At 41.8% G+C, this 16,408-nt stretch overlaps 1 protein-coding gene across 1 annotated transcript; it reads right to left on the reverse strand.

Moving 5' to 3' along the window:
- Positions 1–6,134: 6,134 nt before the first annotated feature.
- On the reverse strand, positions 6,135–8,210 carry LOC128224365 (uncharacterized). The gene has a single exon (XM_052934181.1). It carries the CDS (start codon positions 8,208–8,210, stop codon positions 6,135–6,137), a length of 2,076 nt encoding a protein of 691 aa, XP_052790141.1.
- Positions 8,211–16,408: the final 8,198 nt, after the last annotated feature.

Consider the following 16,408-nt stretch of genomic DNA (forward strand, 5'->3'; position numbering starts at 1 on the left):
CTTTACTAACTTAAGGATCGGTTCTATTGTCAGACATCTCATACGACTAAAATAAGGCATTGATGCCAAAATCAGCTGATACTGGAAAAAAAAAAAAAAAGTCAAAACTGGCAATCTGTGAGAGTGTAGCTTTAAACATAAACTGTTTATTCCATTCGTTTCATTAAATCAGGACTACACATGCAATTTAAATATGTCTGTGAATTCGTACTTTTCAACCATAGACGTCCAGTCCAAAACTGAAAAATGATATCAATGAGGATTTCCTATCGTTTTTCCTGATTTTATTTTGATTGAGTGCACAAGCTTCAAGCATTTCTCAAAATGAAATATATCATTTAACACCTTCTAGTCTTCTACTACCACTCACGCATGCCTAATGATTTGAACGATATGTCATTCGGCTGTTATTTTTATGCGAGTATGTTGTTTTCCAATTCCAAGCCGGATCATGACTGTTAAAGGAGTCTCATCATAAGTCATTTGGCTGCGTTGTTGTGGGAAGAGTTTTTCCAATGATTTATGTAGCATGCGAAGGTCACATCATCAATAACCCAGTTAATATCTGTAACAAAGTACATGTAGGGCGTCTCTATATGCGACGCCCTCTATTCCCTACATTAATATGGTTTGCTTACTCGTCTAGAGCTTCTATTCCTCTTTTTTTTCCTCCAGCTTTCTGATTTTTAGATATTGCAGGTAAAACAGGATGGGTTTGGACTCAATGACTGCGAGGTCCATCCATTCGTCTTAGTGTTCTGTATACATGTGTATCTTATATAGAAGGCACGCGGACATTCAACGTATTTTGGATGAATAAAAAACAACGCTACATGAAACCTGTCATTATATCACTTCCATTACAGTAAGTAAATATTTCGCAGAAAACTTCAAGTGGGCACATTTTCTGCATTTCCAACACATTGACTCCACGGTCATATATTGCCATGCAATTAACCCTCGGTGATAACTGACTAATAACATCAATCGTACACTCCCGTACTAACCAATGAAGTGCATCATGCATGTCAATTTTAATCTGCTGCAGGTCAGGTCATAGTCAAGGGAGGTCTTTTACTGACGGTATATTCTTGGTTGGGTGAGCGGGTTTACTGTGCAGACACGTGGATGCCATGGTGGCCAAATGTTGGTATAGAATTTAATTTCATACACTGAATTTAACGACAATATTAGAAATAAAACCACTCCACACAGTAGCTGTAGCTGGCACTGACTGTCCTTCATTCATCTTCTATCCTATCTGATCCGCTTCTATCTGGAAAACATAGCCACGATGTTGTCTTTCATGTCAGACAAAACTGCTGACAGGGGAGGAAATTCCCATCATCTCAGGTTTCCCACAGGTCCATTCCCGATATCTATAAACTGAACAATAGCGCTGATTTGAAATTAAACGTGCACATTCCGTCACCAACTTAAGGCTTAAAGATATTTTTCCGGCACACCGTCAATGTCCTCTTTCAAACTCCAGTGTGTTTCAGCATCAACCTGCCGTCAATGTCCTCTTTCAAACTCAAGTGTGTTTCAGCATCAACCTGCCGTCAATATTTTCTCGCATACCGGTGTGCTTCTGCATCAGCCTGCCGACAATGTCCTCTCGCATTCCAGTGTTCTTCTGCATCAACCTGCCGTCAATGCCCTCTTTCGTATTCCAGTGTGCTTCTGCATCAACCTGCCCACAATGTCCTCTTTCGCATTCCAGTGTGCTTCTGCATCAACCTGCCGTCATTGTCCTCTTTTGCATTCCAACCTGCCGTCAATGTCCTTTCGCATTCCAGTGTGCTACTGCATCAACCTGTCGTTAATGTCCTTTCGAATTCCAGTGTGCTTCAGTATCAACCTCCCGTCAATATCCTCTTCCGCATTCTAGTGTGCTTCTGCATCAACTTGGTGTCATTGTCCTCTTCCGCTTTCCAGTGTGTTTCTTCATCAACCAGTCGTCAATGTCCTCTTCCGCATTCCAGTGTGTTTCTTCATTAACCAGCCGTCAATGTCCTCTTCCGCATTCCAGTGTGCTTCTGCATCAACCTGCCGTTAATGTCCTCTTCCGCATTCCAGTGTGCTTCTGCATCAACCTGCCGTCATTGTCCTCTTATCCAGTGTGCTTCTGCATCTAACTGCCGTCAATGTCCTGCATTCCAGTGTGCTTCTGCATCAACCTGCCGTCAATGTCCTGTATTCCAGTGTGTTTCTGCATCAACCTGCCGGCAATGTCTTCTTTCGCATCACAATGTTCTTTAGCATCAACCTGCCTTCAATGTCCTCTTTCGCATTCCATTCAGCTAGCATTGTATCAAATGTGTCAGGTAGTGGGTAGTCATGTCTAATTATCTGTATGCAGCATTGCATGACTGGAGATCTCTCGTTCTTTATCTGAAGCAAACTTACATTTCCTGGCACGCAGTCTTCCAGTCCATTATCAAACGGACACTGTTGTAACAAGATAAAGAGTTGGTGTCCCTTTTGATTAATAGCTAGCGAAGTAACACTTGCTATATTTATTTTTGATATTATGTTGCCGGCTGCAGCGTCAATTTTTTCCTCATTGATAATGTCCTCTTCTCAAAATGGTCATTTGTCTAGTGACACCGATGTACCTCATAATTTTGAGCAGTATTTAGGACATTATCTGCAGATCTTCAAGGACACGGGCCGAGTTTTGAAAACGCAAAAGCAGCAAATTTCATCAAGGAGTTCTATGACTATAAACCCCTTTAAAACGATACATTATACAAAAAATATACTATAGGTACAAGCTCAGCAGCCGAACAAAAGTATTTAGTATTTTTAAAAAACCTTATATAAAGGGATCTCATCACGAGTCTTATGCAAGTATGGTACACAGGTTGTTTTTGGAGGTTGGTAATGAGGGATCACACCACCAGACATAAGCCTGAATGCTACACTGTTATTTTTGTAAGTTGGTAAAAATGGATCACTCCACCAGACGTATGCAAGTATAGTACACAGGTTGTTTTTGGAAGTTGCTAAAGAAGGATCACGTCACCAGAAGTATGCATGTATGGTACACAGGTTGTTTTGAAAGTTGGTAAAAAGGGATCACGCCGCAAGACGTATGCAAGTATGGTACACATGTTGTTTTTGGAAGTTGGTAAAGAGGGATCACTCCACCAGACATAGGCGTGAATGCTACACAGTTATTTTTGGAAGTTGGTAAAAAGGGATCATGCCATCAGTTGTATACATGTATGATACACGGGTTGTTTTGCAAAGTGGTTAAAAGGGGTCACACCTCCAGATGTATGCAATGATGGTACACAGTTATTTTTTGGAAGTTGATGAAAAGGGAGCACATCACCAGACGTATAAAGATATGGTACAGCGGTTGTTTTTGGAAATCCGTAAAAGGGATCACATCACCAGACGTATGCATATATGGTACACAGGTTGTATTAGGAAGTTCTTAAAAAGATATCACATTACCAGATGTAGGCATGTATAGTGCACATGTTTTTAGGAAGTTAGTAATAGGGATCTCATTACCAGACGTTTGCAAGTATGGTAGACATGTTGTTTTTGGAAGTTGGTTAAGAGGGATCACGCCACACATGTTGTTTTTGTATGTTCGTAAAAATGGTTACATTGCCAGACCTGAACAACGCTTTCTTTCTTCTCATTATTACATCTTACATCTTACTACATAAATTTTTGATTTAATGTTTCAGATAGTATTTTGGGTGAACATACCTGGGCACAGCACAGCATGCAGCTCTTACACATCCTGTTGCAGTTATCATGTCATGGAACACGGGTTGTTTTGGAGATTGGTAAAAAGGGAGCACCCCACCAGACGTATGCAAGTATGGTTTACAGGTTGTTTTTGGAACTTTGTAAAAAGGAAGCACCCTACCAGACTTATGCAAGTATGGTACACTGGTTTTTTCTTGAACTTGGTAAAAAGGGGTCACGCAACCAGACGTATGCAAGTATGGTATACAGGTTGTTTCTCGAAGTCGGTAAAGGGGAGTCACATCGCCAGACGTATGCATGTATGGTTCACAGGTTGTTTTGGATGCTGCTAAAGAGGGACCACCCCCATCAAATTTTTGCAAGTATTGTACACGCCATCAGACGAAGTCATGGAAGGTACACAGGTTGTTTTTGGAAGATGATAACAAGGGACCAGCCCACCATACGTAGGCATGTACGGTACACAGGTTGTTTTTTGAAGTTAATGAAAAGGTATCACCCCACCAGACGTAGGCATGTATGGTACACAGGTTATTTTTGGAAGTTGGTTAAAAGGGATCACGCCACCAACAGTTTAAATGCTTGTATTTATTATTTATACGCTTAAGTATTTTCATCGACAAGTTTGGCATAGGTTTGATAATTCATGCTTAAATAGAAGTTTTCGTCGTGATTTCGTAGCATTGATTGGGTCTCTCCATTCTAAGAATGGATAACATACAGATCTCATCAAAATCTTCAAATGTTTGATTTTATTGGATCAAGTACACGAGTATTGTTTTTCATAATACCTAGAAGCCAGTCTGCTAAATCAGATCAAAGGCGATATCGCCACGATATATATATATTAATAAACAGGTCGATATTTCATAATTTTAACCAGACAAGAGTGTACAATAGCAGATTTAAAATTCAATACGTTGCAAAGTACGCAGAGGGGAAATACCGACGAAAAGGGTGAATGGGTTTTCCGTTGCTTCAAATTTAGCTCTATATTAAGAAGTACTATGTTATTACGTGTTAAATATTCAAGGTGACAACTAAATTCAGCGCTGCACGCGACATGTGATTGTATCAGTTCTAGCTCACGCCATATGTATAACCTCTGTTTAATTTTGGCTGTTCCAGATGTAAATTGCCTTTATGTTTTTATCAACTAACTAAGTATCTTTTTGAAGACCGAAGTCGCACGACAAAGTATGTCGACAATGTGAAAACTGGAAGGTTACGTTTTACAACGAATTTGCGTGTTAAATCTTAAAGATGACAATCACATGACCCTTCAAATAAATAATACAATGGCATTAAACAGATATTTATTAAACTAAAATCAGCGCTGCACGCGACACAGATCATATCAGTTCTAGCTCACGCAATGTGTATAACTTCTACCTAATTTTTGCCCATTCCTAAATTTCCTTTATGTTTATTTCAGCTGATGAAGTATGATTGTGAAGACCGAACACGCACGGTAAAGTATGTCGACAATTTTAAACTGGACTTGGACGGTTACGTTTTACAACGAATTTGCGTGTTAAATTTTCAAGACAATGACCCTTCAAATAGATTATACAATGGCATTAAACAGATATAACACGCAGCATGTGATCGTATCAGTTCTAGGCTTCTAGCTCATGCGATTAATCTAACATATACCTAATTTTTGCCTGTTCCATATGTAAATTTGATCATGTTTAAACTGGATTAACGTTTTTTAACACAATTGCGTGTTAAAGTATCAAAGTTAAACTCGTACGACCCTTCAAAAGACAAAATGATGGCATTAAACAGATACCTATTGAACTAAATTCAGCGCTGCATGCAACACGTGATGAACTTATTTCTAGTTGACGCAATTTGTTAAACATCCTGTTCCTGATGTAAATTGTCTTTATGAATGAGTCTGTCGACAATGTATAAACTGGACTTGAACGGTTAACATTTTTGCAACTAAAAAAAACAACATACAAAACACTACACTTTAATATCGATCATATTTTTAAAGGAAAAAATACCAAAATTGTCTAAACTTTAAACAGATAGCATATCATACTAGCAAACTGGCTGAAACTAAATCATATAGCATATGAATGAATCTGCATGAAATTAAAACATCATAAAAGCATATAAGATAACTAGCAAATTGGCGGAAACTAATACAGTTATTTACATTAATTATCCGTTAAGTATAAATTTTGTTTCCAACTATCATTCAAAAGGCAAAATTGATAAATAATTAGCACGTCAAGGTCAAATCATGCCTACTGAAATTATATCAAAATATGCCTCCTGGCTGTGCTCATGTGTGAAAGGAGGAATTCCATGGAGGATCTACGGCCACAGCAAGCTGCGTTGGTGTGAGTATAGAGTTTCAGTGAGTTTCTGTAGCACACCAGGCCACATCATGCGTGCTGAAGGAGTCTCGTAATGTGCCATCTTGCTGCGTTGTTGTTAGGGAAGAGCTCGAGGGATTTTATGTAGCATGCCCATGCCACAACATGTCGGTTTTCCAGTTCATAGCAGTGGCCGAGTACATGCAGCGCTGTCTCTATATGACCACGGCATTCACTTTCAAAGCAAACATAGTTGTATAATTTGTTTAATGCTTTCAGTTTTCTTTCGTGTTCTCCAAGCTCTCTGTAAGTGAGGTACTGCAGATAGTACAGGAAGACAATAGGGTCGATGATGACCAAGTCCATCCATCTGCCAGTCAAGGGGTGTCTGTGTTGAACATCTTTTGGGCCAATTGTTCTATACAATTCATACGCTAGAAATGCTGGCATACAGCGTATCTCTAACGAATTGAAAACAACACTGAATGCAACATGTGATTTTATCACCTCAATCGCATTTAATTTAAATATAGTATCTTTAAACCTTTCGGTGGGTTCCTGTCGTGCCCTTTCCGCACATGGACACCACTGCCATACATCGGCATGCAGCAGACTCTCGGTTTGTGCCAGCATCAGTTCCGCTCTCTCATACTGACCACTACAGTACATCATGGACGCAAACTTCAGTCTGCTGGAGGTGAGGTCTGAGTCCAGGGAGGCCTCATACAGACGATATGTGTCTAGCGGTATGGGCTCGTTTAAGTGTAAGTGCGTAGAGGCTGAGATAGAGGCTAGCATTTGATACATAAACTTTATCGCGTGTATTAATTCGGCCTTTATATCACTTTTTGCTACCATCTCACGTACTCTCGTAATCATGTTCAGAATTTCAAAGACAGTGTCATTTTCCGTCACAGTAGTCCAACTTATGTTTGCTATAGCGAACAAACTATGATTAAAACAATTCCATGCAGTAGCTATCGTGTTTTGGTATCTTGTTTTAACTGGCACGTGTCCGTCGCCGATCCTCTCCCCTATCTGGTCCATTTCTATCTGGGAGACATAGTCCATGATGTTGTCAATCATGTCTGACAGAACTGCTGACAAGTGAGGAAACTCGCATTTTCTCAGTTTTCCCACAAACAGGTCCACTCCCGAGATCGTGTAATGTGGACAGTACCGAAGTTTAAACCAACGTTGAAGAGTTTTCAGGCAGTATATAACACACTGCAGCAGGTTCCTTTCCTGCCAGATCTCTGGTGGATATGTCTCTAGGGTGAACAATAGAGCTGTTTTGAAATGAAACGTGCTAAGTCTATCACCAACTAATGGTTTGAAGAAAGTCTTTCGTAAGATTTTAAGAAATGTATAAACCTGTATTTTCAAAATGTTTAGATCAAACATGATCAGCCTTTCAATCAATAGCGTAGAAAATCTCCATTCCAGTTTTGACTGATCACTCTCAGCGTGTCCCTGTGGGACGAGGAATATTTCACACAAACGTGCCTTCGCGAGTATTTCAGGTCTGGGCCAGTGACCAGGCTTTGGTCTTGTGAATAGGAAATTGCATTCTGGCATTGGTCCACTGTAGCTAAAGGCGGTAACGGAATCTACATCGTTGTCAGCACTTCTTGATGGCCCTTTTTTCCTGAATAACCGACCACATTCCTGTTTCATTACACTATCCATCCAAGTGTTTGTCAGTAGCACCTTGCCGTCCTTGCCCTCCTCCACATCCCATTCTGCTGGCACCATGTCCATTGTTTCAGGCAGTGGACAGTCACAACTCAGTATCTGCAGACTGCAATGCTGGGGAGGAGAATCGTCGTTCTTTATCACCAGAAGACATATTTTCCCTGGTTCCCAATCTGCCCAGTCCGTTATCACAGTGAAATCATTGTCACAGTTAAGTACATCTAAATCTGAATTCATGTCGAGGGTTGTTGTCCCTTCCGATTGGCTGCCGACGACAAAAATGTTATAACGTCTATTATATCTTATAGTATTGACTACATTATCCATCTTCTCCGTCATCAGGAATGTCTCCCTCCTCCGGACCACCATCTGTCTGGTCACGCCTATATCCCTCAGAACTCTCGACAGTCTAAGGGAGCGCAATTGCTGGTCATCAGGGTCACGGTCCATCGTCTAAAATTAAATGAATAAACTTTTTTTCCCAATTAATAATGAGAAACGTAGATGAAAAAAATATTTTGATGTCCTTCGATAAATATATGTTAAAGTGATTATACAAATTATTTTTTTAATAATAATTGTGATCATTTTTGCACATCAAAACGAATCTTTACCAGTATAGCAGTAAGCTCTGGAAGTGTGCACATACGTCCTTGAACTACCTTAAGTACCTCAACAGAAAATTTTGGATTTTCTAAATTATTATTTTAAGCTTGATTTGTGATGGTGGAACACGATTAGTTAGGGCGTATTGTTACGATTAAGCATAGATGTCTGCGAGTTAAACGTAGGCTTAATTGCCTTGTGTTGATAAGCTTTGTTAATTCGAATTGCTATCAGGATGTATCCTTATATATCACGTTTCGTAAAATTTGATATCTGCAGTTTAAAACCGTTTATTCATTTAAGTCTAGGTAAAATTGTAAGCGTGTAAAGATATATTAAAATACAACCTACATTTACAGCCAATGAAATTGCAGATAGGCAATCATTAAGTCCTAGACTGAATCATTAAGAAGTTCATCTCTCGCGGGTGTATAATGGTCCGCCTACTGTCACTCATCCGAATTACACTCCCTGCGTTAGATATTGCGTTGAATATGTATCAGCAAATGAGGTTATATTCGATGTCAGTTAGATGACCTGAATCAAAATTTTAATAATTAAGAAGTGCTCGTTCGCTACGCACACACCGCCCATTCTAAATCATTAAGATTTTAATTCATGTCATCTAACTATTACACGTTGGCTCGAACTCCAAGGGACCAGCGAAAATACATCGATCCTCGGGGAATTCGAGCCAAGCGTGAATGCTTAAGAGAAAATCGAGCCAAGCGAGTTCGAGCAAACGGGGCTCGACTGTAATTGTCAATCCTGAAAAAATATCCAGGGGTCTGTGTGTGTAAGGGGGATTCATATCCAAGCAAGGGAAGGGGCTTAGACCCCTTTTGAAACTGTTTCCAAAGTCATGTATATTCATTTCAACTGTACAATAAGCTAAGTTAAATGCTAACAATCCTGATTTCAAGAGTAATCTTGAACTTGAGATTCCCTATAGCATTCTTGTCCAAAGGCATATTTATTGCCGCATTGAAGCATTGATTGATAAAAACTTATACGTGTCAGAATGATGTGAAAGTTCATATCCACATCTGCAGCTTGAGAGTTATTTGCATCAGCCTTAAGTTGGATATAAAGTGACATATATCAGGTTACAGCTTGAGCTCGAAAATAATGTTTAAGATAACACCTGGAGCTCGGTAGTGAATTGTATCAGCTAGCAGCTTGATCTCGAATGTGATTTGTATCAGCTTACAGTTTAAGAGTAATCCGTTTCAGATAACAGCTTGAGCGCAAGAGCGTATTGCACCAGTCTGCAGCTAGAGCACGAAAGCGATTTGTGTGTGTGTATCAGCTTACAGCTGGAGTTCAAAAGCTTACAGTTTGATAGTAATCTGTATCAGATAACAGCTGGATCTCAAGAGAGATTTGTATCAGCCTACAGAGGAAGCTCAAAAGCTTACAGCTTGATAGTTATCTGAATCAGATAACAGCCTTGAGCTCAAAGCGATCGAGCGTGTTTGTTATCAGCCAAAAGCTGGAGCTCGTGATTGATGACATACGCTTAAAAGTAGGATCTCTAGTGCGATATGTATCAACATACAGCTTGGGTGTTTTACATCAGTCTCAGGCTGGAGCTCGAGTTATTTTCATCAGCCTAGTGGGAGCTCAAGAGTGATGTATATCAGCCTCAAGCAGGACCTCAAGAGTCATCCGTATCGGCCTATGATTGGAGCTAATGATTTGTATCAGCCTTAAGCTGGAGCTCGTGAGTGATTTGTATCAGCTTACAGCTGGAGCTCGAGAGTGAGTTGTATCGGCTTACAGCTGGACCTCGAGTGCGATTTGTATCAGCTTACAGATGGAGCTTGAGGTCGAATTGTATCAGCGTATAGCTGGAGCTCGTTAGTGATTTGTATCAGCTTACAGCTGGAGCTCATTAGTGATTTTTATCAGAGTACAGCTGGAGCTCGAGTGCGATTTGTATCAGCTAACAGATGGAGCTTGAGGGCGAATTGTATCAGCGTACAGCTGGAGCTCATTAGGGATCTGTATCACCTTACAGCTGGAGCTCGTTAGTGATTTGTATCAGCTTACAGCTGGAGCTCGAGTGTGATTTGTATCAGCTTACAGCTGGAGCTCGAGTGTGATTTGTATCAGCGTACAGCTGAAGCTCGTGAGTGATTTGTATCAGCATACAGCTGAAGCTCGTGAGTGATTTGTATCAGCGTACAGCTGAAGCTCGTGAGTGATTTGTATCAGCATACAGCTGAAGCTCGTTAGTGATTTGTATCAGCATACAGCTGAAGCTCGTGAGTGATTTGTATCAGCGTACACCTGAAGCTCGTTAGTGATTTGTATCAGCGTACAGCTGAAGCTCGTGAGTGATTTGTATCAGCGTACAGCTGAAGCTCGTGAGTGATTTGTATCAGCGTACACCTGAAGCTCGTGAGTGATTTGTATCAGCGTACAGCTGAAGCTCGTGAGTGATTTGTATCAGCGTACAGCTGAAGCTCCTTAGTGATTTGTATCAGCATACACCTGAAGCTCGTTAGTGATTTGTATCAGCGTACAGCTGGAGCTCGTGAGTGATTTGTATCAGCGTACAGTTGGAGCTCGTGAGCGATTTGTATCAGCATACACCAGAAGCTCGTGAGTGATTTGTATCAGCATACAGCTGAAGCTGGTTAGTGATTTGTATCAGCATACAGGTGAAGCTCGTGAGTGATTTGCATCAGCATACACCTGAAGCTGGTTAGTGATTTGTATCAGCGTACAGCTGAAGCTCATGAGTGATTTGTATCAGCGTACACCTGAAGCTCGTGAGTGATTTGTATCAGCGTACACCTGAAGCTCGTGAGTGATTTGTATCAGCATACACCTGAAGCTCGTTAGTGATTTGTATCAGCGTACAGATGAAGCTCATGAGTGATTTGTATCAGCGTACAGCTGAAGCTCATAAGTGATTTGTATCAGCGTACACCTGAAGCTCGTGAGTGATTTGTATCAGCGTACACCTGAAGCTCGTTAGTGATTTGTATCAGCGTACAGCTGAAGCTCGTTAGTGATTTGTATCAGCGTACAGCTGAAGCTCGTTAGTGATTTGTATCAGCATACAGCTGAAGCTCGTGAGTGATTTGCATCAGCATACACCTGAAGCTGGTTAGTGATTTGTATCAGCATACAGCTGAAGCTCATGAGTGATTTGTATCAGCGTACACCTGAAGCTCGTGAGTGATTTGTATCAGCATACACCTGAAGCTCGTTAGTGATTTGTATCAGCGTACAGATGAAGCTCGTTAGTGATTTGTATCAGCGTACAGATGAAGCTCATGAGTGATTTGTATCAGCATACACCTAAAGCTCGTTAGTGATTTGTATCAGCGTACAGCTGGAGCTCGTGAGTGATTTGTATCAGCGTACACCTGAAGCTCGTTAGTGATTTGTATCAGCGTACACCTGAAGCTCGTTAGTGATTTGTATCAGCGTACAGCTGGAGCTCGTGAGTGATTTGTATCAGCGTACAGCTGGAGCTCGTTAGTGATTTGTATCAGCATACACCTGAAGCTCGTTAGCGATTTGTATCAGGGTACAGCTGGAGCTCGTGAGTGATTTGTATCAGCATACACCTGAAGCTCGTTAGTGATTTGTATCAGCGTACAGCTGAAGCTCGTTAGTGATTTGTATCAGCGTACAGCTGAAGCTCGTTAGTGATTTGTATCAGCGTACAGCTGAAGCTCGTTAGTGATTTGTATCAGCATACAGCTGGAGCTCGTGAGGGATTTGTATCAGCGTACACCGGAAGCTCGTGAGGGATTTGTATCAGCGTACAGCTGGAGCTCGTTAGTGATTTGTATCAGCGTACAGCTGGAGCTCGTTAGTGATTTGTATCAGCGTACACCTGAAGCTCGTTAGTGATTTGTATCAGCGTACACCTGAAGCTCGTTAGTGATTTGTATCAGCGTACACCTGAAGCTCGTTAGTGATTTGTATCAGTGTACAGATGAAGCTCATGAGTGATTTGTATCAGCGTACAGCTGAAGCTCATGAGTGATTTGTATCAGCATACACCTAAAGCTCGTTAGTGATTTGTATCAGCATACACCTGAAGCTCGTTAGTGATTTGTATCAGCGTACAGATGAAGCTCATGAGTGATTTGTATCAGCGTGCAGCTGAAGCTCGTGAGTGATTTGTATCAGCATAAAGCTGAAGCTCGTTAGTGATTTGTATCAGCGTACAGCTGAAGCTCGTGAGTGATTTGTATCAGCGTACAGCTGAAGCTCGTGAGTGATTTGTATCAGCGTACAGCTGAAGCTGGTTAGTGATTTGTATCAGCATACAGGTGAAGCTCGTGAGTGATTTGTATCAGCATACACCTGAAGCTGGTTAGTGATTTGTATCAGCGTACAGCTGAAGCTCGTTAGTGATTTGTATCAGCGTACACCTGAAGCTCGTTAGTGATTTGTATCAGCATACACCTGAAGCTCGTTAGTGATTTGTATCAGCGTACAGATGAAGCTCATGAGTGATTTGTATCAGCGTACAGATGAAGCTCATGAGTGATTTGTATCAGCATACACCTAAAGCTCGTTAGTGATTTGTATCAGCGTACAGCTGGAGCTCGTGAGTGATTTGTATCAGCATACACCTGAAGCTCGTTAGTGATTTGTATCAGCGTACACCTGAAGCTCGTTAGTGATTTGTATCAGCGTACAGCTGGAGCTCGTGAGTGATTTGTATCAGAGTACAGCTGGAGCTCGTTAGTGATTTGTATCAGCATACACCTGAAGCTCGTTAGCGATTTGTATCAGGGTACAGCTGGAGCTCGTGAGTGATTTGTATCAGCATACACCTGAAGCTCGTTAGTGATTTGTATCAGCGTACAGCTGTAGCTCGTTATTGATTTGTATCAGCGTACAGCTATAGCTCGTTAGTGATTTGTATCAGCGTACAGCTGAAGCTCGTTAGTGATTTGTATCAGCATACAGCTGGAGCTCGTGAGGGATTTGTATCAGCGTACAGCTGGAGCTCGTGAGTGATTTGTATCAGCGTACAGCTGGAGCTCGTTAGTGATTTGTATCAGCGTACAGCTGAAGCTCGTTAGTGATTTGTATCAGCATACACCTGAAGCTCGTTAGTGATTTGTATCAGCGTACACCTGAAGCTCGTTAGTGATTTGTATCAGCGTACACCTGAAGCTCGTTAGTGATTTGTATCAGCGTACAGCTGAAGCTCGTGAGTGATTTGTATCAGCGTACAGCTGAAGCTCGTGAGTGATTTGTATCAGCATACACCTAAAGCTCGTTAGTGATTTGTATCAGCATACAGCTGGAGCTCGTTAATGATTTGTATCAGCGTACAGCTGGAGCTCGTGAGGGATTTGTATCAGCGTACAGCTGGAGCTCGTGAGTGATTTGTATCAGCGTACAGCTGGAGCTCGTTAGTGATTTGTATCAGCGTACACCTGAAGCTCGTGAGTGATTTGTATCAGCGTACAGCTGGAGCTCGTGAGTGATTTGTATCAGCGTACAGCTGAAGCTCGTTAGTGATTTGTATCAGCGTACAGCTGGAGCTCATTAATGATTTGTATCAGCGTACACCTGGAGCTCGTGAGTGATTTGTATCAGCTTACAGCTGGAGCTCGAGAGTGAATTGTATCGGCTTACAGCTGGACCTCGAGTGCGATTTGTATCAGCTTACAGATGGAGCTTGAGGTCGAATTGTATCAGCGTATAGCTGGAGCTCGTTAGTGATTTGTATCAGCTTACAGCTGGAGCTCATTAGTGATTTTTATCAGAGTACAGCTGGAGCTCGAGTGCGATTTGTATCAGCTAACAGATGGAGCTTGAGGGCGAATTGTATCAGCGTACAGCTGGAGCTCATTAGGGATCTGTATCACCTTACAGCTGGAGCTCGTTAGTGATTTGTATCAGCTTACAGCTGGAGCTCGAGTGTGATTTGTATCAGCTTACAGCTGGAGCTCGAGTGTGATTTGTATCAGCTTACAGCTGAAGCTCGTGAGTGATTTGTATCAGCATACAGCTGAAGCTCGTGAGTGATTTGTATCAGCATACAGCTGAAGCTCGTGAGTGATTTGTATCAGCATACAGCTGAAGTTGGTTAGTGATTTGTATCAGCATACAGCTGAAGCTCGTGAGTGATTTGCATCAGCGTACACCTGAAGCTCGTTAGTGATTTGTATCAGCGTACAGCTGAAGCTCGTGAGTGATTTGTATCAGCGTACAGCTGAAGCTCGTTAGTGATTTGTATCAGCGTACACCTGAAGCTCGTGAGTGATTTGTATCAGCGTACAGCTGAAGCTCGTGAGTGATTTGTATCAGCGTACAGCTGAAGCTCGTGAGTGATTTGTATCAGCATACAGCTGAAGCTCGTGAGTGATTTGTATCAGCGTACAGCTGGAGCTCGTGAGTGATTTGTATCAGCGTACAGTTGGAGCTCGTGAGCGATTTGTATCAGCATACACCAGAAGCTCGTGAGTGATTTGTATCAGCATACAGCTGAAGCTGGTTAGTGATTTGTATCAGCATACAGGTGAAGCTCGTGAGTGATTTGCATCAGCATACACCTGAAGCTGGTTAGTGATTTGTATCAGCATACAGCTGAAGCTCATGAGTGATTTGTATCAGCGTACACCTGAAGCTCGTGAGTGATTTGTATCAGCATACACCTGAAGCTCGTTAGTGATTTGTATCAGCGTACAGATGAAGCTCATGAGTGATTTGTATCAGCGTGCAGCTGAAGCTCGTGAGTGATTTGTATCAGCGTACACCTGAAGCTCGTTAGTGATTTGTATCAGCGTACAGCTGAAGCTCGTGAGTGATTTGTATCAGCGTACAGCTGAAGCTCGTGAGTGATTTGTATCAGCGTACAGCTGAAGCTCGTTAGTGATTTGTATCAGCATACAGGTGAAGCTCGTGAGAGATTTGCATCAGCATACACCTGAAGCTGGTTAGTGATTTGTATCAGCATACAGTTGAAGCTCATGAGTGATTTGTATCAGCGTACACCTGAAGCTCGTGAGTGATTTGTATCAGCATACACCTGAAGCTCGTTAGTGATTTGTATCAGCGTACAGATGAAGCTCATGAGTGATTTGTATCAGCGTACAGATGAAGCTCATGAGTGATTTGTATCAGCATACACCTAAAGCTCGTTAGTGATTTGTATCAGCGTACAGCTGGAGCTCGTGAGCGATTTGTATCAGCATACACCTGAAGCTCGTTAGTGATTTGTATCAGCGTACACCTGAAGCTCGTTAGTGATTTGTATCAGCGTACAGCTGGAGCTCATGAGTGATTTGTATCAGCGTACAGCTGGAGCTCGTTAGTGATTTGTATCAGCATACACCTGAAGCTCGTTAGCGATTTGTATCAGGGTACAGCTGGAGCTCGTGAGTGATTTGTATCAGCATACACCTGAAGCTCGTTAGTGATTTGTATCAGCGTACAGCTGTAGCTCGTTATTGATTTGTATCAGCGTACAGCTATAGCTCGATAGTGATTTGTATCAGCGTACAGCTGAAGCTCGTTAGTGATTTGTATCAGCATACAGCTGGAGCTCGTGAGGGATTTGTATCAGCGTACACCGGAAGCTCGTGAGGGATTTGTATCAGCGTACAGCTGGAGCTCGTTAGTGATTTGTATCAGCGTACAGCTGGAGCTCGTTAGTGATTTGTATCAGCGTACACCTGAAGCTCGTTAGTGATTTGTATCAGCGTACACCTGAAGCTCGTTAGTGATTTGTATCAGCGTACAGCTGAAGCTCGTTAGTGATTTGTATCAGTGTACAGATGAAGCTCATGAGTGATTTGTATCAGCGTACAGCTGAAGCTCATGAGTGATTTGTATCAGCATACACCTAAAGCTCGTTAGTGATTTGTATCAGCATACACCTGAAGCTCGTTAGTGATTTGTATCAGCGTACAGATGAAGCTCATGAGTGATTTGTATCAGCGTGCAGCTGAAGCTCGTGAGTGATTTGTATCAGCATACACCTGAAGCTCGTTAGTGATTTGTATCAGCGTACAGATGAAGCTCATGAGTGATTTGTATCAGCGTACAGCTGA

The sequence above is a fragment of the Mya arenaria genome, chromosome 17 (genome assembly GCF_026914265.1).
Source record: "Mya arenaria isolate MELC-2E11 chromosome 17, ASM2691426v1".
Lineage (NCBI taxonomy): Eukaryota > Metazoa > Mollusca > Bivalvia > Myida > Myidae > Mya > Mya arenaria.

Excerpts from the sequence above, each read along its gene's own strand:
- LOC128224365 (XM_052934181.1), bottom strand. The coding sequence starts at position 8,210 with ATGGACCGTGACCCTGATGACCAGCAATTGCGCTCCCTTAGACTGTCG.